Source organism: Tympanuchus pallidicinctus, unplaced genomic scaffold, assembly GCF_026119805.1.
Source record: "Tympanuchus pallidicinctus isolate F22 unplaced genomic scaffold, pur_lepc_1.0 scaffold2, whole genome shotgun sequence".
NCBI classification, from domain to species: domain Eukaryota; kingdom Metazoa; phylum Chordata; class Aves; order Galliformes; family Phasianidae; genus Tympanuchus; species Tympanuchus pallidicinctus.
The window spans coordinates 38427226-38450605 of NW_026294721.1; the positions used below are offsets into that span (position 1 = coordinate 38427226).

Below are 23380 nucleotides of genomic sequence, written 5' to 3' on the forward strand. Positions count from 1 at the left end.
TGGCAAATCCTATATTGCAGTTCTGTTAAAACAGCTCAAGTATACTGTGCTGCAGAGCGGGAGGACTACAAAGAGTGTGCTATAACTTGACAATTAAATCAGAAGACAAAAAATAAAGGTTATTAATAAGCCCACTAAGGCAGTGCTACAAATGCAGGTTTTGAGAACTAGAAAACTGATGCAGAAACTGAGCAATGTCCTCTATAACTTTTATCTTTCTTCGCAGTTCTATACCGTTAGCATTTAGATTGAAATAGTTTCTATTTAAAAGAAATAACAAGTGATGCAGTAATCTGTACAAGGAAGATACGGGAGAGATACGATTGTGGCTGAGAACAGCCAGTTGATAGCATGGAGATCATTTTAAGTTAGAAGTGTCGGACCTTAACTTTGATTAGCTGCATGAGTTGCATTAATCAACTACCTCACTGAGGAAACAGAAAAAGCAGTTACCTTTTTGCTTCACGTTTCTTGATCAATTTCACTTACTGCATTTACCTTTAAACAATTTTCTCAATACTTTCCTGGAACAGCCACATTCTAGGAAAGCTGGCAAGCTTAGAAGATCAAGAAACTCAGTCTGGAGCATCAACCATTTCAACAGTTACCAATTTATTTTTATATAAAAAAAGAAATGGTAGCAATGTAGAGTACAGCAATATTTCCTGTTCCACACACGCAGGTTGTGAACATTCCAAGCAATGTGTACATTTTGGAAGGAGACTAGACAAGATAATTGACCAAAATGTTACTGAACACGGGCAGATTTTTTTTTTTAAAAAAAGGTTAAAAATTAGATATCAATATTGTCTTTTTAATATTGCTTTCATTACTGAAGACTGAAAAAACACTTGACTTTACAGACAGTTAAAAACAAGAAGAAAAGAAGAAAGCTGCTATGGCACCGCCAGTCAGTCAAAAATCATTCTTAATATTTGCATACTTGATAGCAGCATTCTCCCACAGAACCATGTGAAACTACAGGAAGAAAACATCAAAGCAAAAAAAAAAATATATATATATATATATGGCAGTTTTCCATCAGTATTCAAAAACCTAGAATGAAGTTACTAAGTAGATGAACACTCACTGAGAATCAGTATGTACATTCTTGACTGTTTTCCATTCTGCTCCAATAGAATTGTCAAGTGTCAGCTTTGTGTATTTAGTTTTGGCCAAACTGAGTTTTTCCAGTTCACAGTTCACTGCATGCTTGGAATAAAGAGGGTCATTATAAATCTTTCTACACAATGAACTTTAAGTAGAGAGCTGAAAATAAAACGTACTACTTGTAAACACACAAAAAAATACAAGCTCTTTTTGTTTCAAGTGAGTACTGGTTCTAAACAGATTATCTTCGGTATCTACCTCTTTCTCCTCTGTCTCTGTCCCGGTCACAAATCCTCTCTCTCTCCCTTTCCCTATCACGGCCTCTGTCACGTTCTCTGTCTCTTCTATTATCTCTAGGCCGGTCCCGTTCCCGCTCTCGATCCCTCTCTCGAGGCCTGCTTCTCCGACCGCTGACAACTGCTTGTGTGCGGCGAAGAAAGTCGTCTACCCTCATGTCATAGTCGTGCTGTGATGAAAGGACAGCTGTTTATTTTCTTTGCCAGATGAAAATTCCCTCCCTGTCCTTATCCACAGGACTGGCTGTAACTCTTCGGAAAGCCCAATATAGAAGTAATAATTGAAAACAAAACAACCACCAAAAAAATCAACTGAAAACATGCATCCATCAGTACAAGTTTCTTCTGTCATCTTCAGGGCAGCACCATACGTCTGTGTTTCTAGTGTGCATGGAGTAAAATGAGGTTCAAATGTCAGATACCAGCAGGAGATCTGAAAGCTAAACAGCTTTTGAGGACAGCTCAACAATCAAAACTTTTCAACCATCTACTCTAGTTTTTGATGTGCCTTAAAGAGTTATAGAACTCTCCATTAACAGAAAAGTTTCTTTTTGTGCATGACAGCATGCAATTATAGAAGGCTACATCCTTATTCAAACTGAGCTTCAACAAGGAGTTCACACTAGACAACTGTATGCCAATTTTAAGCAGACATGTCAGTTTAATACCACATTCTGGTAATGTTTCACTTCTACGTGACCTAGAAGAGAAGCTTTTCAACAATACTGAAAATAACTCATATAATTTGACTAGGTATCTTTCAAAAGAAAACTGTATTTTTAAGATCTGTATTGTCCAAGTCAACATGTTTCAGGGTAGGCTACCTACATCTGTACCCCAAACTCCTCCCATTTCTAACCTAAACTGCAGACTTGCCTTCCCTTGTCTTTTTGGACACTTACTACTCGTTTGTCTCTATATCTTGCTTCATGTGGTACAGGATGATGTCCTGAGTATGGAGGGTGAGCTTGAGGTGGAGGTGCATGGTGCTGATAGTAAGGATGGTGTGGTGGCTGCTCCATACCTGGATACGGTGGCTACAAGAAAGTTAAAGGCAGTCTGTTTAATGTTCCAAAACAAAGGTATGTACACAAAATGTAGCACAGGGAATACACAGCAGAGGTTACTTTCATTCAGGTGGAAATACAAACATCCAAATACACAATTATTAGGCTGTGATCAGATGTAACAGGTTATTTCTCATGAAGCACGCATGCTTTATTATTGCTCTACCACTGATTTTTCAGAAGTTCAGGGAACATCCTGCCCAGATCCAAAACACAACTTCTTCCCATATCTACCTTAAGATGATACTGTAAGTAAACTTTTGTTACTTAATTCTGTTAACTATAATTTATTTTTTTTTTTAAATAACAATCCATAAATCTTTTGTCCAAACTAGTAAATTATTCTCAGATTCTTTTCAGTGCCATGGCTACACATACGTACTGTTTTACATGAATAAGCTTACTCTGCAAGGCAAACTATTCAACAAAATGCTAGTTGATTATATTATTATTAATATTTAAAACAAGGCATCTATTCGCTGTTTTACTCCACTTCTTTAATCAATCAATTCATTTCTTTCAGATATTACTGAAGCATCTTGGCTTGCACTCCTGTTCACAAAACAAACAGGTGGAAGCACTGGCTTTTACGATATTTATGCAGCATGCTTAATGGAAAGGGAAAAATGACAGGAAAATCTGGAGGTTTAGTTGTGCTTGATAAACTAACCCGAGTCTAACAACTTTGTTCATTTCTTTCAGTTATAATAAGAAGTCAGAGCTGTGTCTCAGATGAGCAAAAACAAGAGGTATCTCCACGTACCGCAAATCCTTTTGCTTCCACAATATACACAAGAGCCAGAAGACTTGTTACAGCTACACAAAATCATGACCCTCACTCTAGGTCATAACAAAGTAACTAGTCAAAATGACTTTTTCCTCACTAGATGAAGAAACCGAAGCTGAATTTAAGTACTTAAGTAATTAATTTCAATGTACATAACTGCAAGTACATGTATTCACATATATGCTCACCTGGACAGGGAAAGAAATGCATTTTAGTGCAGTATGTTTTATTTTCATCATGCTGTTCAGTGTGCTCAGCTATTTTTCCACATGCTTCACTGCCCTAACCGAAAGCAAGCCACTGTGTAACACCTCAACATGCCATGATCCTATGCAGCAAGACCAGTTCTGAAACACTTACTGTCTGAAAGAAAACCCATTACTACAAATCTTTAGTTGAACATAAAATTTTGTTGCATCCTCTTGCGTGGGCTAAAAGAAGGGGCTGTTGTCTCCTCTAAGCTTAGAGCTCCCTGCAGGTTCAAGATTAGTCATATTCTCACTGCTGTACTACTGACTAGAATGACAGACTACTACTGAGAGCAAAGTAAAAATACAAATAGCTGATATAAATTACAGCATTTACAGCAGAGCTACATTTTAGAAAAAGGGAAGGGTTGAGCACAGATTGGATGCACTAGGCTTCTATAGCAGGGTACAGAAAAGCCATGCTTTGCAGAAAAAGGCAAAGTTGAATAAGACACAAACCATTCCTTGCCATGGTGGTGGTGGTCCCATGTTGTGGAATTCCCTCACGTAATCATTGTAGGACTAAAATGAAAGATAGGGATATTAATATTTGTGACAGGAGTTCTTCAGAACTGCCGAAAGCTGAATACAGGAACTTCCCCCGACATCAGCATGCACAGACTTACCCCATTTAAAAACACATCTCGTCGAACTCCTGAAAATCGTCTGTTGGGAATAAAAATTTGCAGAACTAAATTCACGTTATCCATTCGGACAAGTTACCAGGACATAAGAGTAGCATGAACACACCTTACCTGTCTACTTCAGGATACCTGGGATCCTTTATATACCCTGTTCAAACATCAAGCAGTATTAATTTATCATTTCATGATATTAATCTTTAAATACACACTAATTAGAATCTATTCTCCAGCTAGCAAATTTTAAATTATAGGGTAACACCCATTGTATTCAGTTTCAACATAACTATAGAAAACTTACAATTTCTTGTAGACAATACAAAGTAGCATAACATAGTAACAAAAATTGTATATTACATATATTATATATATATATATATATATATACACGCATAGGAACTTGCACACAGTACAACCTATGCAAACAAAGACATGGAATTTTATTCAAATAAACTGGGAATGCCCACAAGCTTGAGGAGTACTGTCCCCAGACAATCACCACAGTTGTTAAGTGGCCACAGCTACTTAACAACTACGCACTCAGTAGAATCCTACTATTCCCAGCAATTTGTAAGACCAATTTCCTAATAGGTCTTGAACAAACAGTTATACAGAAAATTAAAAAACAAACAAGGTAAAACCACCTGGAAAAGCCTCATAGGATAAAGAACAGTTTAGAATGGGGACTTTTTACAGCTACACAAAATAGTGCAAAACACCAGGCACGCTTATATTGCTAATTAAATAATGCCTTTGAGTTTCATTAGATTTTACATTTTTGTTCTGAACCCTAAATAATGGTGTTGAAAAGCTAGGAAGCAACAACACTTTTTCTTTTTCTCCAAAAAATACTAAACTTGCAGTCAAACTGATAAAAGCAGATTCTTAGGAAAGATTTAGAGATCCACTACTGAAATAGTGGGATATATATTCCCAATAGCAGTGAAGCAAGATTATGCAATTACAACTGACCATTTTTTAATATTTGCTTTCAGAAAAATAAAAATCTGCAATATTACCATTGCATAATTATATTACTGTTCTACTACCATTGCAAACACTTTTCCGGAAAGTAACAAAATTGCTTTCCCACATTCATGATTTGACCCTCTCATAAAAGGCAGTAAAAGTTTATTTTCCCTTCCTCACGTCAAGCACGTAAAAGAAAAAAAAAAAAAATCTATCTGAAAATACAACTGAACATGTGATCTAATAAACCTGCTACTCAGGCAACTTCAGCTCACTTTTTCAGCTGGAAATTTCTGATAAACATTTTAATTTGACAATTACTGCATTGACAAGTAGCTTAAACTATTTCTAGTGATGGGTAGACATTTCAACTAACCATATTTAAAAGTTGAAGGGAATCATGCATAAGAATTTATACAGTTGTGAGATTCTTACAAGGGCACAGTACAGAACAACTTATTTCTCACTCAAACCAGTAAAGTTAGTGCCACAGGAATTCTGCAAGAGGTGGATTAAACCCAAAAGCAGCACTTAGGACAAAAGTTTTTTTTTTTTTTTTTTTAATCCCAGTCACATTAGAACGACACATTTAGAATTTTAAGGATGCACTAGGAAACACTCGTGAACTGGCGCACAGAAATCTTCACAGTAAGATATTAACCTGGTCTTTGGTGAAACTCAGGGGGATAGTCAATCCTTGGTTTCTTCCTGCTGTTATGAATATCATAATCTTCTGGTCGACGCCTACATAAATTAGATATCAGAGATTAAACAAGGTTGTTTGGAGCATTCAGAACAGCAGAATACCTCAAAGGAATATCTTGAGCTGCCCAGAATCTCCGTTTAACCATTCTGAATTCCATCTGATTCAAAACATTCCACAGCTTAAGTATGATCTCAAGTAATCAAGAACAACAATCAAATTAAATACCCCTTCCTATTTTACTTTCTGGCTACAGGTGCTTCAGTAGTTAGGAAAGGAACTCTACCCACTGGTACCTCTGTAACAAACAAAAGGTAACAATTTCATCTGAAAACAGAACTTAGACTCATGCTTGAACATACGTTCCATTCTATATTCTGAATTAGTCTGTTGGACAACAGAATTTACACTTCTAAGTCCAGTTAAAATAAATGGTAAAGCATATAATTACAGTCAAAAGGCACTAATATTACTATATTCGCCAGCTATGGTGTGAGAGGGCTTATTTTTGTACATTTTAAATAAAACCGTACATTATTTGTGAAATGGCTTCCTTTACTGTAGCTTGTTTAGCTAGGCAGGCCAATAATATTTCTAACGACTTCTGATCTAACCAATTTACCAGTAATGCATCAGTGCCACTGGAACAGGAAGCTCAAGAACACTTAAGCTCCCTAATTAAAACAATTAGGGCTCTCTTCTACACAAGCCACCTTTTCTGTAAGAGAACTGTTACCTGAGAATCTTATTCTCAGGGAGGAAGCTTCTTCATGAAACAGTTAAATTCCAGTCACTGTTTAATACAGAACCAAAAACTGGCTGCTAATGCTGCTTTGTCAAGGAACATAAACACTAATGGGAGACTCCAATGCTAACACAGAAGCGTTTCTAAACGAATCAGCTACATACCCCTCTCTCCCCTCCCCCAACGAGCAATAAAATCACTTACAACAAAGACAGGAAATGGATAGTTTCTTGTAATGCTTAATTACTGTGCAACTTGCTTGCTAGGCAACAAGCTTTCTCTTCATGAAGAGCCATTTCTCCTCCCCCTTCCCAATTTCAGTTTTTAAAGCCCACTATACCCAGTTACTAATCTTCTCTTCTACGAGCAAAAAGCCCAAAAACCAAAACAGTTGCATCTACAGTAAAATCAGATCAAGAAAAACAAAAGCTGGTGTAAAGAATAAACATACCGCTTTCTTGTAGTTTTGAGAGTGCATTTACGACCGGTATAAAATATGATAGAAACAGTTCATATAGTAGTCCAACTACTGACTTTTAGCTGTAAGCCACATACATAAATGGAGGCCCTGGCAGGCATGAGAAGGTGTGGTGCTGTTATATGTATAGTTTGCAGTCCATTGCAAAACCTTCACTTGTATATACTTTATTGCACTGGAAACCTCTTAGCTTAACTTCACAAGCCATCTTGGTGTTCAGTCCTTTAAAGCCAAAAATAAGGGGACGCTGCCAGGTTTCCTCCTACCTACTCGTTACAGTGTCCTTTTTTTTTTTTTTTTTTAAAGATCAAGGAAATGGGGACTCTTGTTAGGTATCTGTACCTACCACAGGATGTTTCCACAAAGAGGAAACGTAACCAAAGGTTTCAGCCCAAATCATACATCAGTCTGTATGCAAAGTGGCTACACAGGGAAAAGGTGTTTGGCAGAAGGGCTAATATCAGTTCTTTGCAAAGACTTCTCCAATTCTGTAACAAGTTACACCCCCTTTTATCCTGGAAAATGATGTTAAGTTCATATAGCAGTGATCAATAACCATGTCGATCCTCTAAAAATACTTTAAGTCCACAGGTACTGCCAGCATCTGGAAAGGTTGTATATACAGACACAGCAACAGCCTGTTGGTTTGTTGCCGGGTCTCCAAGGGCCACTCGATCCCTTTTGGAAAGAACCTATTGTTTTCAGAAGCTCAGCAAGATGTGTGAATTCAGTGGTTACATGTTAGAGAATATCTGGCAATGGGGTTAACACAGCACGGTGACACAATTTGAAACAGTCCCAATAATGCTCCTCCTCTTGAATATCAAAATAAATTAAATATTTTATCCTCAAAATGAGGCGGCATCTTCTGAAAAATTATCAGTGATCCTTATAAAAGTCCCATAATTGATAAGGCTTATCCAGAGACACACCTGAAAGAAAAGGCTTTTACAAGATATTAACACATTTTTGGCATATAAATATATCCTTCTCTCCATCTACCCTCCTCATAATAATGCCAAGCTTACCTACAGCTAGTGTTACACATTGCATTATCTCAATAAATTATCTGGTCTAAACTAGACAGCACTTTAAGAGCTTTTTTTTTTCTGCAAAAACAAAGATCCCCATTCTCCTCTTGAATAATGACAGACCGGGAAATCATGTGAAATCCTCAATGAAGCCACAAACTTGTCCATGCAGCTTGATTTGAGGATTTTCTCTCTTCTTTATCGCAGGGAAAGCTTTGACGAATCACATTCCTCCATCACGTTATTCTGATACATGTGCCTATTATCAGTCCAAAGAACGTTTCTAACCTTCCCACGTCCCGAACGGGGTCGCGACGAGATGGTCGTCCTCTTGATCGGGGCTGTGAGTGCATTCTTCTCTTGTGCCTCATTTTATGAATGAGTTGATACAAGTCAATACTTTCATCAGGAGGGAACAGAAGACAAAGCTGGGTTCCGCATTCCGGCTCAATTTCCTACAATTAGTTAGAAGTTCAGTAGCGATTTATAAACCAAGATAAGAAAAACTCTCCTCAATTACATAAACAATACATATTTAAAACAAAAAAATCCCCTAAGAACAAAACAAGCTTAGACCTCAGCATCATCAGAGACAAAGCAACATTCACTTACATTACCTTCCACTCTTAAACTAAAAATTTTTATTAAGAAAGTCCAACTCCCAGGGCAACCTTATCTCCCCATTAGGCATTCAGGCCATACCACTGTTTTACTACAATATCAGAGGACTGTATTTCACCATAAAGAAAATGATCACCTATTACAGTCAGAAAAGCAACACATGTAGAAGGAGAAAAATCCATCCTAGCTTCACATAAAAATCCACGGCCTGATAAAATTGATTATTACCACTCAAAAAAGAGTTAGTCAGTCAGTGATCGACAGATCCATGAAAAGTACTAGATCAACACCTGGCAGTCAGAACAAGCAAATCACACGTCAGGATTATTAGGAAAAGAAGAGAGAACAAGAAAATCATTAAAATCATTATACCACACTGGAAGTTCATGTTCCACCTACTCCTGGGGTGCAGTTCTGATCCCTTCATCTTTACAAAAAGAAAAATAAAGGCAGTGGTACAGGGACAGAAGAGCTGGAAAAACTTCAAAGAATGTGATGTGGATAACTGCAGAAGTAGAACAATCCTTATACTGAATGACTGAACAGGTTGTCACTGTTCAGACTAAGAAAAAAGGAGAAATCTTTGGGATATGGAGGACAATAGCTACAAGAGGAGAGTGACACTGAGTTACTTGGAGGAGAGGGAAAGAAACTTGTTGACCACTTCTTCTGGTATAAAAACCTGGGGCTATTAAACGAAGATAGCAGGAAACAACTGCAAAACAACTGAAGAAAGCGTTTTCTTCAGCCTGGTGACTAACAGGCCTGGGGAGCGTCCTGGGAAGTACGCTGTAGATATAAAAATCTCACATGAGTTCTAAGGGTAAGAGTACACATCCTCAGAATAGAGATCCACTGGGGGTTAAACAAAATGTAGACAGATAAATGACAACAACTTCAAGAAATAACCCAAGTTGAAAAGCTAGAAAAGCAAACATCAGATGTTTGTTCAGTACCTAACAGTACAACAGTAGTATGAAAAATTAAAAACTCACATCTAGATTGCAACTCTGTAGCAAAGTGCATAAAACATTAGATAGATACATGTATTTTACCTTGATCATTTAAGAAAAACGTTAATGGAAATATATGTATTTTTTAAAACCCACTAAATTTGAACAAGACAGAAGATACTATTTTACTTCTACTACCTAACAACGTAAATGTATCTATGAGGAAAAAAAACAAAAACAGAAAACCCAACAACAACACATGAAGTATACATTTTCCCACTCAGTATGGGTGAGTACATAACTCCCATCTTGCCTCTGGAAAGCAGAACCCATTATTTTAAAATCAAGGTTACTCAATTCCAGCAGCAACATGCCTGCACTCTATTATGTCTGACAAGACAAAAAACCCAACTCGCTACCATTTACTAGCACATGCTTTACTACGCTAGAGACTATGCCCTAAGATAAACAGGAGAAAGGAAAAACACAATGAAGAATACAGCTGGAAATATCAGAACTGGTTCTTTAAAAAAAACTGATGCTATACAGGTTTACACACCATACAATTCATGACATATTACATTTCAGTCTCAAAATATCACTTCTGAAGCATCAAACATGTTTATCACAAAGAAGAACATCAGCATACTTTGGTCTTCTTCTTCCTTCTTCCCTAACAGCATTAGCAATGACATGAATGCCTTTGTCACAGTACTCTAACGACGAGTAAGTGATCTAAACAGATTCCATATCTTCTATATGTACAAACTAAGCAAGCACGAGAAGATGCAAATTAAACAAAAAACAAACCAAAACAAAAAACAGCATTAACAAACCTGTCCATCACGTCCAATCTTGACCGGCTTATGTTCGTTCCAAGGATTGGTCAGATGAGCAGACTTAGTGAACGGCAATTCACGCCTAAATATGCAAGTGGTATTATTTACAGTTTTGCTCTCATATTTTTACTTTCAAAAAATAACTCGAACAATAAAACATAGCATAATGAACAATTCTGTTAACCTTCGTAGTGGCATGTCTCTGAATGAATGTATTAGTACCAGAAGAATTCAAGATTTCACATATTATAGTCCATCCCATGACAGCCTATTTAATACTGGAATAAGTCCATCTCATTAAAGAAATGCTTGTCTTTATAAAATATTGAGATTGTGCAATAACAAGTACAATCTGAATATGCTGACCAGTCTGTATGAGACACAGTATCTTCATACAACAGTGTCACTGAAATAAAATCCAGGACGCCCCATCCCTGGAGGCATTCAAGGCCAGGCTGGATGGTGGCTCTGGGCAGCCTGGTCTGGTGGTTGGCGACCCTGCACATAGCAGGGGGTTGAAATTAGGTGATCACTGTGGTCCTTTTCAATCCAGGCCATTCTATGATTCTACGATCTTACTCTCAAGCTAAAATATCTTTGACATTATAGTAGGTAACTTCCCAAGGTTCTTTCCAACCTCAATTTTCCCATAATTACAAGTGAAAATTCCTCCACATTTTTTCTTTCTGCCAGCACCAGAGCTCATGCAATTGTGCAGTAAGACTTATGGGACCAATACAGCTTGTTTTCTTCAGACTTGTAACTTTTTCTGTTTTACTCGATTATAGCAATGAACATATTGCTCACACCCTATATGCAATGCAAGCATCTTAACTTATTTTTGAACACTAGCATTTCCCTTCTTCAGCCAGATGACATACATGAGATGAACACAGGAAAAAGCATTCTGCAAGGATGGCTGTTTGTCACAGCTGTCTATCAAGCGATCAGTTGTTTCTCATTAAGAACTTCACAATATACTTTCCTAGTTCCAGGGCTAGAGTTTACTAAAAGAAAATACTCAAGTGTTAAAAATCTCTAAGCTAGTTAACGGACAACAAAAAAATATTTGTACATCAGGTACAGATCTGAGTACCACGCTCAACAACACAGGGCATGGGTACATGAAGGATGGAAAATACATCTATTTACTATCATAAATAAATGATAGTAGCATATTGTTAATAAACAGAAGCATAAATGAACAATTATTTACCTACAAATCCAGTCAATTTTAAAGACACCTCCCAACATTTTTGCATTCATTCCTGCAGGCAACACCCAGTGTATAGGTGATCCTCCATGATGGGATTCTGAAGACAGTCTTGCAAATCCTAGGGATTTCACATCAATTTTAACGACAGAAAAGCTACCACACAAAATGTCACTTTCACTTACCTTACTAAAAGCTCATCTCCCTTACCTTGGAATTTGCCACTCTCTCTTACAGAAAATATCAAAATGACACTCCTCGCTGATCTAAATGCAGCATTAAGTTTCTTTTCATTCACTGGAAGGGTTGACCATACTCCCTAAAACAAAACAATCCCCAACCCACCACCAGAAGAGTTAATGTCAAGTGGTTCAGCTGACAGAAGATTTCAAGTACATAGCTTAGGCGAAGAAAACAAGACCAAGCTAGCGTTCAGAGATAAAAAAAGATAATAATAAAAAAAAAAAAGGTATTTTTAACATTAGTTCTTTCAGAAAACACTTTTAGCCTGTCTCATGATAAAACCTTCGGAAAAAAGTTGCCTCGTCTTTTTTGAACAATGTAGATGCATTGACCACTTATAAGGTTTCATTTGTAATTACAACAGTTGATGATTACGTCTGTCTTCAGGATTTTTAAGTTGTGTGTTAAGTAACTTTGGGAGTCCATGTTTTTTGCCCCCTTTTTTTTTTTTTTCCAAGACAACATATATTAGGGGGAACAAAAGCAGCATCTATGAACAATGCTTCAAAAGCAATGCTTCCTATTTTATGATACTGACCCACAACATCAGAGGTGGATGATGGTGTTACGGCAACAGAGACTGAATATTCCCACCACATTTTGCTGCTGTGCAACAAGGCAGCAAAGGGACAGTCTGACAAAATAGTGTCTGACACAGAAGAGTATAGGAAGCTAAGGTTTGTTATAAATTTCTCCATGCACAAAAAATGATGCTCTTTGACATTCAACAACGCTTGCTGAACATTGACAGAAACCAAACAGTGGCCATGAGCACACTGAGGTGGTGGGTGATGCATTTCAGCAGTGGCAACAGCAGGTCACCTCTGCTGGCACAGACCTGGATGAAAACAGCATGCAGGCTCCTGTTCATTGGTGGTGAAAATGCATAGCTAATGGCTGTGACTGTGCTGAAAAAACAAGATTTTTCAGCTGAGCATTTGCTCTATCAAATAGTACTATTGTGCTCAGAGGTTGTTTCCATGGAAATAAACAGGAGGCACTAGATTCAGAAACACTTCTATAAACAAAAGGTGGACAGGCAGACTTGAATGACCCCGTTGGCATGATAGATTAGCAAAGATCTTGCAGGCTTTGAAGTTCATTTGGCAAATGCACAGATATCAAAGACACCACACCAACACTTCAAACTAGCAACACAATTCAAAATAGTTTGTTCAGCATCCAACATCTTCACTGGCTAATTCCTACCTTTTACCTTCAACCAGACATTTGTGCAGCCATGTGCAGAAAAGCCCTCAACCTGCTTTTAGACAACTGAACTGTAAAATAGCCATTTTGCTGCACTAATGTTCCGCAACATCAGCTCCCCATTTGATTTCTCAGAACAAGTTCAGAAGAGAAGCTTATGCTTGCTTAATATGCTCAAGCTTCAGCCTCAGAATATTTTCTGTAGATAAAGAAACTGATCTTCAACAAAAAGAAAGGACAGAGAGTAACATGTTTTTATGTCCTACACTGTGCTCAATTACTGTTCATCTGACTTTATGACAAGTCAATTCATTGGAATAGTCACCAAAAAATTATTCATTTTCTTACTCACTTTTAGTCAGATACTCATTGTTTTAGGTTTGTTTGTGAAATCATACTGTGAGACAGAGCAACTTCTTACACTGGCTACACAAAAGTCAACTTAAAAATGCTGTGAATCACACAACATTAAATACTTACACATCCTTTCTGTTCTGCCTTTACAGCAGGCGATGGATACAGACAGAACAGCAGGTAATATCACACTGCCAAGATTTCATGGAGGAAACCCATAGAAACAAGAAGCCCTATGCTCCAATAAGGAACACATGTACAATTCCACTCAATGAACTTCTGCCCTTAAGGAAGCAGCAGCCAGGGTGGCAGCTCACCCCTCCAAACTATTTCTATCAGCAACTTCACAACAATGCTGTGCCCAGACAAAAATCTATCTGCACACTACAGATTCCAAAAGCTCAGCATCACCAGAGATCCCACATTCTCACAGACTATCCTGTACCATGTACAAAACTCATTTGATCACAGATAAAGATATAACACAAAGTGAAAATTGCAAAGTACCATAGCACTGAAAATGGAAAGCTGCCTCAAAATTAACAGAACCAGGAGACCCACAGTGCTGGATTTTTTTCAAGAACCACTTGCCCTAAACCATATTCTAGTAACAGTTACTACAGTAACTTTTCTTTTTTTTTTTTTTAAATAAAAACAGCTTTTCAAAAAAGACAAAATCATTTTCCAGAACACATGAAACAAATTCAATGCACTAATTACAAGGAGTATTCTAAACTCTTTTCAATAACTAGAACTTAATGTCTCATAAGGAAAAATGACAACATTGCATATATCCGCTGTATTTCACAACTGGTCACAACTTAAAGTGATCAGAAGAACATCGTAGATTCACTCAGAAAATACCATAAGGCTAAAGTACCTCAGAGAAGCCCCAAGCAAAGGAGATAGCTTTCAAAAATTTCCTGAACCAGCTATCCAGTGGTTACTGTTCCCTCAACATTTTCAGAATCAGATTAAACTCCAGCCTTCATTCACTCATGGCTTAATGCCCCTTTTTAATTTTATTAGAACAGTAACGGATGACCTAAAAACTTCTCTGGGTTACAGTGGAAGCAAATTTGCTAACCCTAAAGAATCAGGGAGCATTAGCTTTCATCATCACCTCTACCATGATCTGAGTAAAGAAAAAAAGCATGCATGTACCAGTGTATAATCAAAGAATATTAAGATGTTATAATCACAAAATAAACAAGAGAGTTAGGCAAAGTAGACTATGATAACAAAAGAGAATAAATAGAAAGCTTACCCCTATCCTGGACTCACCCACAAAACACCAGCAGAGCAGAACTCCAGAAGAGATCCTTCCCCACTGGCAGCCAGCTCTTAAATAGGTCTAGGAGGGGTGCAGCCTGGCTCCACCCCTTCCGGCAGCACAGGTGAATTGCCTTCAGCTGTGCTCCTCTGGCTGACTCATGGCTCGCCTCAGGTGATCAATCAGAGGTTCAGGCCGTGACTCAGCAGTTCCCATACAACCAGTATGCTTTTTTACAGTAAGCTGTGTCTGAATATACTCAAAGTGATCAGTTTCAAGAAAAATTAACATACCTTAGCTTTAGCAAGTGAAACATTTTCATGGTTATTACTCTTGATGAGAAAAAATCTTGCATCTTGGAGAATGTATTTAAGTTTACTTGTTTGGTCTGAAAAAAAAAGTGTAAAGTAAGTTCAACTGTAAAAATTCAGTTTTCAAAAATGTTGCTGTAAGTATAGATAGTTATTTGCCTCCTTTGAAATAGACTGTATCCCACCCAATTCCTACCTATGTATCAAAACAGTCAACCACCCAACTTCAAATTTGAAATCTAAGCTGTATAGTAAAAAACGCCAAGGGAAATCAAACTAAAACTTAAGATATTCAAATAAAGAAAAAACTAAAATTAGCAGGATTCAGTGATGTTCCGATATATAGGACTTATTTCCTTCCTTGAGACTTCCTGAATGAATATCAGGAAACATACACATCAACATTAATCCTCCAACAGATATTACTGATACAGTTCTCTTTTTACATGGAAGCACTTTTTTTGCTTTGATGCTTCTGTGAGGAGGAAAAAAGGCTGAAATTTTTTGCATTACATTCTCAACACATGCAAAATTAGCTCAAGATTTACTCACTATGCTCACCGTTACGGGCTCAAAATGCTTTATATCGGAACATTACTCTTTACACATAATTTAATGAACAGAGACAATGGCTTGCTGTGGAGCATGCATTAAAAATTCAAATTTAAATGATACCTTTTTGGACAGCACGAACGGAAGATGATAATTTCTCATGCTTCTTTTCTGAACCTGTGTTTAGCCAAAGTACATTTTGTTCAGATTGAGCCTTAATAGAGATAATAAACAATTTCTACAGCCTTGTCACATACAATTTTCATTCATGACAAATTATGCTTTCTGGCGCGCACCCACACACACAAAAAGATACTGTTCCATGTGCACGAGTGTTTGTTTGTTCGTTTTAATTGTTTGGTTGGTTTTGGGTTGTTTGGTTTGGGTTTGTTTTTTAAAATAGTATTTGAACAGTTTCCTACTCAGAAAACTAGTCACTGAATCATCATCTTCCAAGTTTTAAAAAAAAGTGAAAATTCCACTTAAGCAACAGAATAGCATTAAAGTAACAAGAAAGCCCACATCCTCCCCCCACCTCCCCGAAAGGTACCCACACACAACATGCTAGAAGTCAATATTAAATTATACAAAGCTACATACCCCATAAATCTCTACAGCCAGTTACATTTATTTCAGACTACTCATTAAGACTTGATGCAAGTCAGGACAACAAGCGATAAAAGGAAAGAATACCTGCATAGGATTCGGATGCAGAACTTCCACTTCTATCAAAGACAATTGGAGAGATACCTCTAGCTCTCTTCCTTTCTTTCTTTTTCTCATCTAAAGAAAAAGATACCAAAGAATAGCAACATTTTAATCATTATGCAACAAGCAAAATTTAGATGCAAAGTATCAAAATAGGCAAATATTCATAATGGTGAAGTTAGCACTTAGCTTACACATTAAAATCCTAGTTGCTGCTTCCAAAGCAGCATTTGCTTCTTTTGCATGTGCAAAAGCTTTACATTCACAAGAAAAGACAAATGCCACCAACCCAGAAATTGCATGCAAAGTTGAAAGACAGAATTAATCTCCTAGGTGTTCTAGTAAGGGTTGTTTAGTTCTTCTCTTCAGCCTTCAGCAAAATTTACAGAGCACAAACTCTTGACAGTGACATGGACTTGCTTGCTCAAAGCTTAACAAAATGTCAGGAAGTATGAAAACAAAACACTGTAGCACACAGTTAGTTGCACTCCAAAAAAGGGGTATACTACAGACCTTTTCAGAGCAACTATTACATATTTACTTGTCTTTAGGTTATACTCCTCTGTTTGATAATTCCAAATAACAAAGCTGAATCAAAACACAGATGTTAAGCAGGAGGACTGCCTGTGAAGACTTTAGATCAAGAAGCTAAACAAGAGGAAATTCAACAATGCAGTAAGCTTTTTCTAAGAAAAATCTGAACTGTACTGAAGTTTCTCCACTGTACAGCAATTACAATAGAGATGACCTTTCTCAAGGCTTACTTGATCCAAATTCTTTGTCTGCATGTATAGAAACAACTAGGGGAAGAATGTTCAGAGAATACTCAGAAAGCAGGTTTGTGTGAACCTGAAATCCTCCAAACAATGCAGTACTTAAGTTGTTAACATTTCCTATCTGTAACTCAGCACCAGTTACACTAAACAACTGAGAAGCATTTGTTTCTAGTTTTTGCTCAAAACTTCTATTCCAAGTTTGTCTTAATAGCTAATAATTTCCACTTACGCTCAAACTTGCTGTATAGAAGGCAGACATTGCTCAACTACCTAACATCATCTTTTCTCTGATGAAGACAGTGCTTTGACTGCACCAGTTTACCTGGTCACTCATCTACATGAATATATAATAGCTTATCCCCAGTAAGATGAATTGCATGGGAAATTAAGCCATGAGAAAATGTTAACTAAGAAACTACTAACTACGAGAAACACTAACATCTCAAAGCACTGGGCAACAAGGTCCAAGCAATCAAGAATATGAATCTTCAGCATAGAAGTCCTGGTACCTGCAAGTGCTAGTATAATGAGAAATCACTTCCCAGTAGGATTCTTCTTTCCCTACAATATTTCAATATTAATATCTTATTGACTCGTGTTGCTGAAGATTACTTTACACACGTTCATTAAACCGTATCCTACAGTTAGCTAAATTCTCAATGGCAAGGTGTTTCAGATCAGGATGTTAAATGCTACCTACCTGATTCATCTGAACCAGAAGCAGATCTGACTGACCCGTCTGTGAAAGAGGCAGATTCAGAATCAGAATCGCTGGCTTCACTTCGTGTGTCATAGTCATTTCCTTCCTTCTGATCTCTCTCATCCTGTTCATACTCTTCTTCATCCTCTTCCCCATCTTCTTCCACCTCTTCATCTTCCTCCCCTTCATCATCATCTTCTTCTTCCATTCCTTCCTCCTCATTTTCTGTATTGCCTTGTTCCGAAGAACCACTGCTACCAGTCTCATGGTCTGAACAATATTCCTCAGAGTTAACCTCTTCTTTAGAAGAATGGCTGGATCTGCTTGGTCTTCTATCCACATCATGTCTCATTCTCTGATGTTTAAAGAAAAAGTGAATCAGTGGTCACATAACATTGTTAGGATGCACACACAGTCCTAAGAGAACGTGCCTTATAAAAGTCTCAGTCGTTTTATTTATAAGGCAGCAAGAACATTTAATACCTCTGAACCATCTGGTGTGGAAGACTTTGCCCTTCTGTCAATATCCCTCTTCCTCAGACAAGTCTTTTCTGGTTGTCCTTTATAAGGATCCCTGGAACTGCTTGACACGCGTGTTTTTCGATCACCATCTGGGCGTCTGTTTCTATCAGACCTCTGGTACTCCTCATTCTTGTATTCTGATACTGGCTTTCCTTTTGTAGTCACTATTCTCTTGTTATTGCTAACTGATGAACTAGGAGGCTTTGGCATCATCTGCCTCGATGAATGCACAGAAGGCTTTTGTCTCTTGCTTTCAACGTTTTCCAACCTGTCACTTTTTCTTTTTGATCCTTAAATAAGAAGAGATATCAAGCTCAAAGTTATTTTGTATAGCAAACCTGAACCTCTACAGAGACTCCTGCTTTCTGTACTTTTGGTAAATGCCCTGTTACACTCAGTTGTAAGTTCAGTAACAACATTTAGAAAGGCTTGTTTGGAACAGCTGATGCTGTAAAATTTGCATAACACTTTAAAAGAGCAACTAATCCCTTAGGTTTCGATAGGTGTTTTCCAAACATCATACATCGGAACATTAAGCAAATGCTTATGATATTGGCCTAAAGCATATTAACAACTGAGCTAGAACAAGACTTGTGGGCCCCCTGGCTCCATTTCACTTCATTAAAGCAAACAGTACAGACTTTTCCAACAGCAAATACACTCATGACAATGCAGCCTCCACAATTACTTCTAAGGCAAAAGGTAACCAAGTTAAAGCTTGTTTGGAAGATGAGGTGAAAGAGTAGACCCCCTTGGAAGACATTTACTCCTTAACTCTTTGAATCAGGTTCTAAAATCTGTTACAAAGACTTAACCCTAGTAATACAGACAATTTTTTTTCTTTTTACACCTTTTACTTAAAGCATCCACTACAAAAGTCACCTACCCTTTTTCTCACTTTTATCTTGCTCACTGTCCGGGTTATATAACTCATCATCTTGGTCAGGAGCATCAGTTAAAATGTCATCCAGAACATTTAGTTCACCATCTGAAAACAAAAAAGAATAATTACAGTCTGAAGACACAAACTACAGTAAAACTACTATTTAGAAAACAGAACATTTCCTTTACAGATTTACCACACAGCAAAAATTAAAGTTCTCTCAATTTTGTTCTTTCCAAAATTTTGCTTGATGCACGGATTGAGTAAAACCAATAGAAGAATTAAAACATGCCACGGGATGCATTTAAATCCCTGAATAAGGTCCAGCTTGGCTCCTCACACTATACTTTGCAGGAAAGCCGACCTATAAATGGAAGCTTAATAAATAAGCCAGTACAAAATTTGAAAAATAATAATAATAATAAAAAAACAAAACAGCAAGAGATTGGGATATAGTCTGAGTGCCATCAGCGAAGTGGAGGGACCTTTCTGCTCCAAATTCTGAAGATCTTGCAGCTTAAATTATTCTCACACTTCTGTACTAATATTATTGTTCTCATTGCCATGTTAGGAAGGGAATTTTGTGATATACCTCTAAGGAAGAAGCCAAAAAAGGGCAAGATAAATCAACAGAAAGAACGTAAGCTAGGTCATCCCACTGAAGAAGTGGAAAGACAAATTTGCTGTAAAATTAATTCTGAGTTGCTCTAAAACAACTCTGCAACTAATTCACTTTGATCAACACGGAAAGAAAAAAAAAAGAAAATTCATGCTAGAAGCAGTAAATGACCACACTTGTCACACAACTTTTAAAACTTATCACTGCTTCCAGCTGTTTCACTTTGAGTGAAACCAGAGGGGATACGTGGTGATTCCGGTAAAAGGATTCCTGGGATGGGAGACAGCAAATCATTACTCTAATCACATTCAAAATAAGACTGGACTAAGCCCTAGCACATAAAAGGAGAATAACAGAGAAAGTATTAACTTTGCAGTCTCATATAATTTCTCCTACTTCCTAAAATTTTGAGCTCTTTAATTCTTCATTGCTGCCAGTGATTTTATTTTCTGCTTTAGAAAACAAAAGCAGATGGACGGCCAGGATTCTTGTGCAGGACTGAACTGGAATAAAACAGTAAAGAAAGTCACTCCAAGTTGGACTTCTTTACACCAAAACCTTGAGCTGTAACGCAAGATAAGTTTTACAGCTCAGTATTAGAAAAAAGATAACCCACACCAGAAAGGAAATTGACTTTTATAAGCTCCTCTCTTCTATATACACCGGAATCACCATATGCTAGCTTCCCTCCTAGCACTTCTGTGACAAGGGAATGTAGAAGTGGTCACTGAACTGCACAGCTGCTGTTGATGATGCAAAGGAAGTGGTGCACAGAGAAGGTTAAGTTTTTCAGCAGCAGCATGAAAAGGACATTCAAAGGTAATGCAAAGTTACATTATAATTCTCTGAGGAGCAGACCTTTATGCTTGCAGATAGTATACATCCACATACAATATTCTTGCCATTGATGATCAGAAATTTAAGGGACAGGCTGATAGCTGTGCAACTGCTAAACAAGGTTTGCAATTTCCTGGATTGCATCACGTTCCCCACAAAAGACCAGGCAAGTTCACAACATATGATTTTATTACCAGAGACTAGTGAAAAATAGGTGTACTAGACTTAAATGTATCACCCATCGCAGATCATAAATACTGAAACTCAGCCTCATTTCTGTTTTAGGGAGGCAACAGCATACTTGTGTAAAAGATAATTAACCTACCCACTGAAGCTGCATGCAGAAGTGTTAAAAAATTTGCCTATCAGCTGCTTCCAAAACAAGTGAAAAAATAATAAAAATGTAATGGATTAAGCAAGTCTGATGCAGACTCTCTGATAAGTGCTTTCAGGATTAGGTAGGCTTGATTTATAGTCAGAACCCTAAAGAAGTACCCCAAGGAGAGAAGGAAAGGTTTCCCCACCCTTTCTGCGATGCATTTGACTCCTAAGAAATTTCCAGATGTATTTAGCAGCCTGCTGATGCAAAAAGGGCAGTGCGACCACACAGCTCCTACCCGTCACCTACATCAGGTATGCTGCCCAAATGCCTTTCATAACACAATTCCACTCACTCCACTGTCACTGTCAGCGTTCAATCAGATAGCTAAATTATCTCAGAGAGATCAAGATAAGCATCAGGAAAAGCACAAAAAAAGAAACAGAAAAACAATAGAGGGACAGATTTCTTACAGTTCATCTCTGCTGAAGGGGGAAGGTCCACATGGGTCCATTTCACTACAGACACTCCCAACTGGGCTCTCCTGCAACTCATCTTATGTTGACTCCGGGATGTGTTGGATCCCTCCATGAACAAATTTAACTCACCTGAAACAGCAGGAAAGTAACCTGGGGAGAGTGTTTTTCCTCTGCTGGCCAAAAGAGTTAGATCTATTCAAGGAAGGGTCCAAACAAGAATCTGAATCGGCAAACAGAGGGGATAAGACCAGGCAATTTAAAACTGAAAGGGTCAGTGATGTTTATTTTCACTTTCCCTAAGCAGTTAAATAGCATTTCTCTCTTAAAAAGAGTATAAAAATAATATCACATTTACAGCAGAAACAAATTCAGTTACAAACAAATGTGCATTAATATTTACTATTAAGTTAGAATCAGTCCTTTCTGAGGGTAGAAAACTGAAAAGCAAATTAAAACACAAAACAAAAAAGCTTCTTGTCTGTTACTCATGATTTTATCACTATCACTGATTAAAAAAAATAAAGAAAGAAAAAACATCCTAACAACAAAAAAGGGCAAGCCTAGCTGGAAAACATGGTTATAGGAGTTGAAATTTAGAAAGTCAATAGTAAATACTTCAATTTCACTGCTTTACTACAATGACAGATCACAGCTCAAGTCTGTTTCAAAACGGTCAATTATATCTAACCTCTCTAGTTTTAAAATAATAAAGGTAAGAATCAAACATCAGAAATACTTTTAGTTGTCAGCTCTAACAAAATCTAGTAGGAATTTTAAACATGATCTGGTTTCACAGTAAGTGTTAAATGTAGCAAACTTTCACCATTCTGAGATATGGCCAAAGACATTTGACAGCCTGCAAGAAGGTTTATGGGAAATGTATATTCCACAGAAATACAAAATGATGCAAACCACCCCACACCACGTGTGATCCTTTTTCAGAAAACTGCCTATAATCTGCGCTAGCCACCAGCCAGCAATCTCCTACATCTGAATTACGCTTTAACTTCTTTAAGGCCAATTTAGTGAGGAACGATGTATGTAACAGATAGTATCCCAGGCACCGTGCAGATCACTTAAGCTTCCGCACAGGAAGTTTTAAACGTTCAGAATATACATTGCCCTGGAAAAAAAACTGATTTCAAGTGTATTTACCCACAGGGCCTAGTAACCTTCAGCAGCTCCATAAAGCAGTAAAACCATTGGAAAGTATCAAAGGAATGCAATTAAAAGCACCTAATGTCAGTTTCTGCTTACTGAAACGACCGTAGCTCTTGACAGAAAACCCCCCAGAAAAGAAATATGGCCGTGGTTGCCAGTATAACTGCAGCAAACCGGACGCCTCCGGAAGCGCCCACCCCAGTGAGCAAGGCTCAGCTCTCTGCCCTGTGCCCCACTCCCCCCCCAGTCACCTCGCCCCAGTTGGGCCCCGTCACCTCCAGCATCTCGCTGCCCCCCAAAGTGCCTGCCCGCACAGAGGGCCCGTGCCACATCCTCGAGCCGGCCCCAGCGAGCACCTCCTGCCCCCCCCGCTCTTCTCATGGACGCTCCCAGGGCGAAGGCCCAACGCCACCAACCGAGCAGGCCTCGCGAAGGGCGGATGGCTCAGGCAACGGACAAGCTCCCGAACCGCTCCCCTAAACCCGGCGCCCAGCCGCCACCCGAAGCTCCAGGTACCTTTCTCCTCCCTGCTGTCCGCCGCCATCCCGCTGCCGCCGCCACCGCGACGCGCTCAGCGCTTAAGATGGAGGCACCTTCTCCCAGCGCGTAACAATTCCCGCCCCCCAGCATGCACCGCTTTGTTTACGCACTGAGCTGCGGCCGCCGCAGGTGGGCGGGAAGAAAGCGGCGCTCGGTTGCGCATGCGCTGTGGGAGAAAGGCAGTGTGCGCATG

General features: G+C 38.2%; 1 protein-coding gene across 6 annotated transcripts; it reads right to left on the reverse strand.

The window, feature by feature from the left end:
• Positions 1 to 595: 595 nt before the first annotated feature.
• YTHDC1 (YTH N6-methyladenosine RNA binding protein C1) lies at positions 596 to 23303 on the reverse strand. 6 transcript variants are annotated; one of them, XM_052682990.1, is made up of 18 exons: positions 23164 to 23303; positions 21481 to 21615; positions 19236 to 19337; positions 18311 to 18639; positions 17828 to 18182; positions 16337 to 16426; positions 15767 to 15820; positions 15074 to 15168; positions 11912 to 12020; positions 11705 to 11822; positions 10486 to 10570; positions 8364 to 8530; positions 5780 to 5862; positions 4264 to 4300; positions 4135 to 4174; positions 3968 to 4030; positions 2309 to 2443; positions 596 to 1576 (listed from the first exon to the last, which is right to left on the reverse strand). In XM_052682990.1, the coding sequence occupies exons 1-18, from the start codon at positions 23189 to 23191 to the stop codon at positions 1352 to 1354; spliced, it is 2250 nt and encodes a 749-aa protein (XP_052538950.1). In that variant the 5' UTR covers positions 23192 to 23303; the 3' UTR covers positions 596 to 1351. The 6 variants fall into 6 exon arrangements, with proteins under 6 accessions (XP_052538950.1, XP_052538951.1, XP_052538952.1 ...); XM_052682995.1 differs by lacking the exon at positions 596 to 1576 and adding an exon at positions 1583 to 1787; XM_052682991.1 differs by lacking the exon at positions 15767 to 15820.
• Between the last annotated feature and the right edge of the window lie 77 nt (positions 23304 to 23380).

Bases quoted from the DNA above. Each gene is read 5' to 3' on its own strand.
- YTHDC1 (XM_052682990.1), bottom strand. From the start codon at position 23,191: ATGGCGGCGGACAGCAGGGAGGAGAAAG. The intron at 4,031-4,134 runs GTAAGTCTGTGC...CTTTCATTTTAG, and splicing joins GAGATGTGTTTTTAAATGGG to TCCTACAATGATTACGTGAG. The intron at 1,577-2,308 runs GTAAGTGTCCAA...CTTTCATCACAG, and splicing joins GATATAGAGACAAACGAGTA to CACGACTATGACATGAGGGT.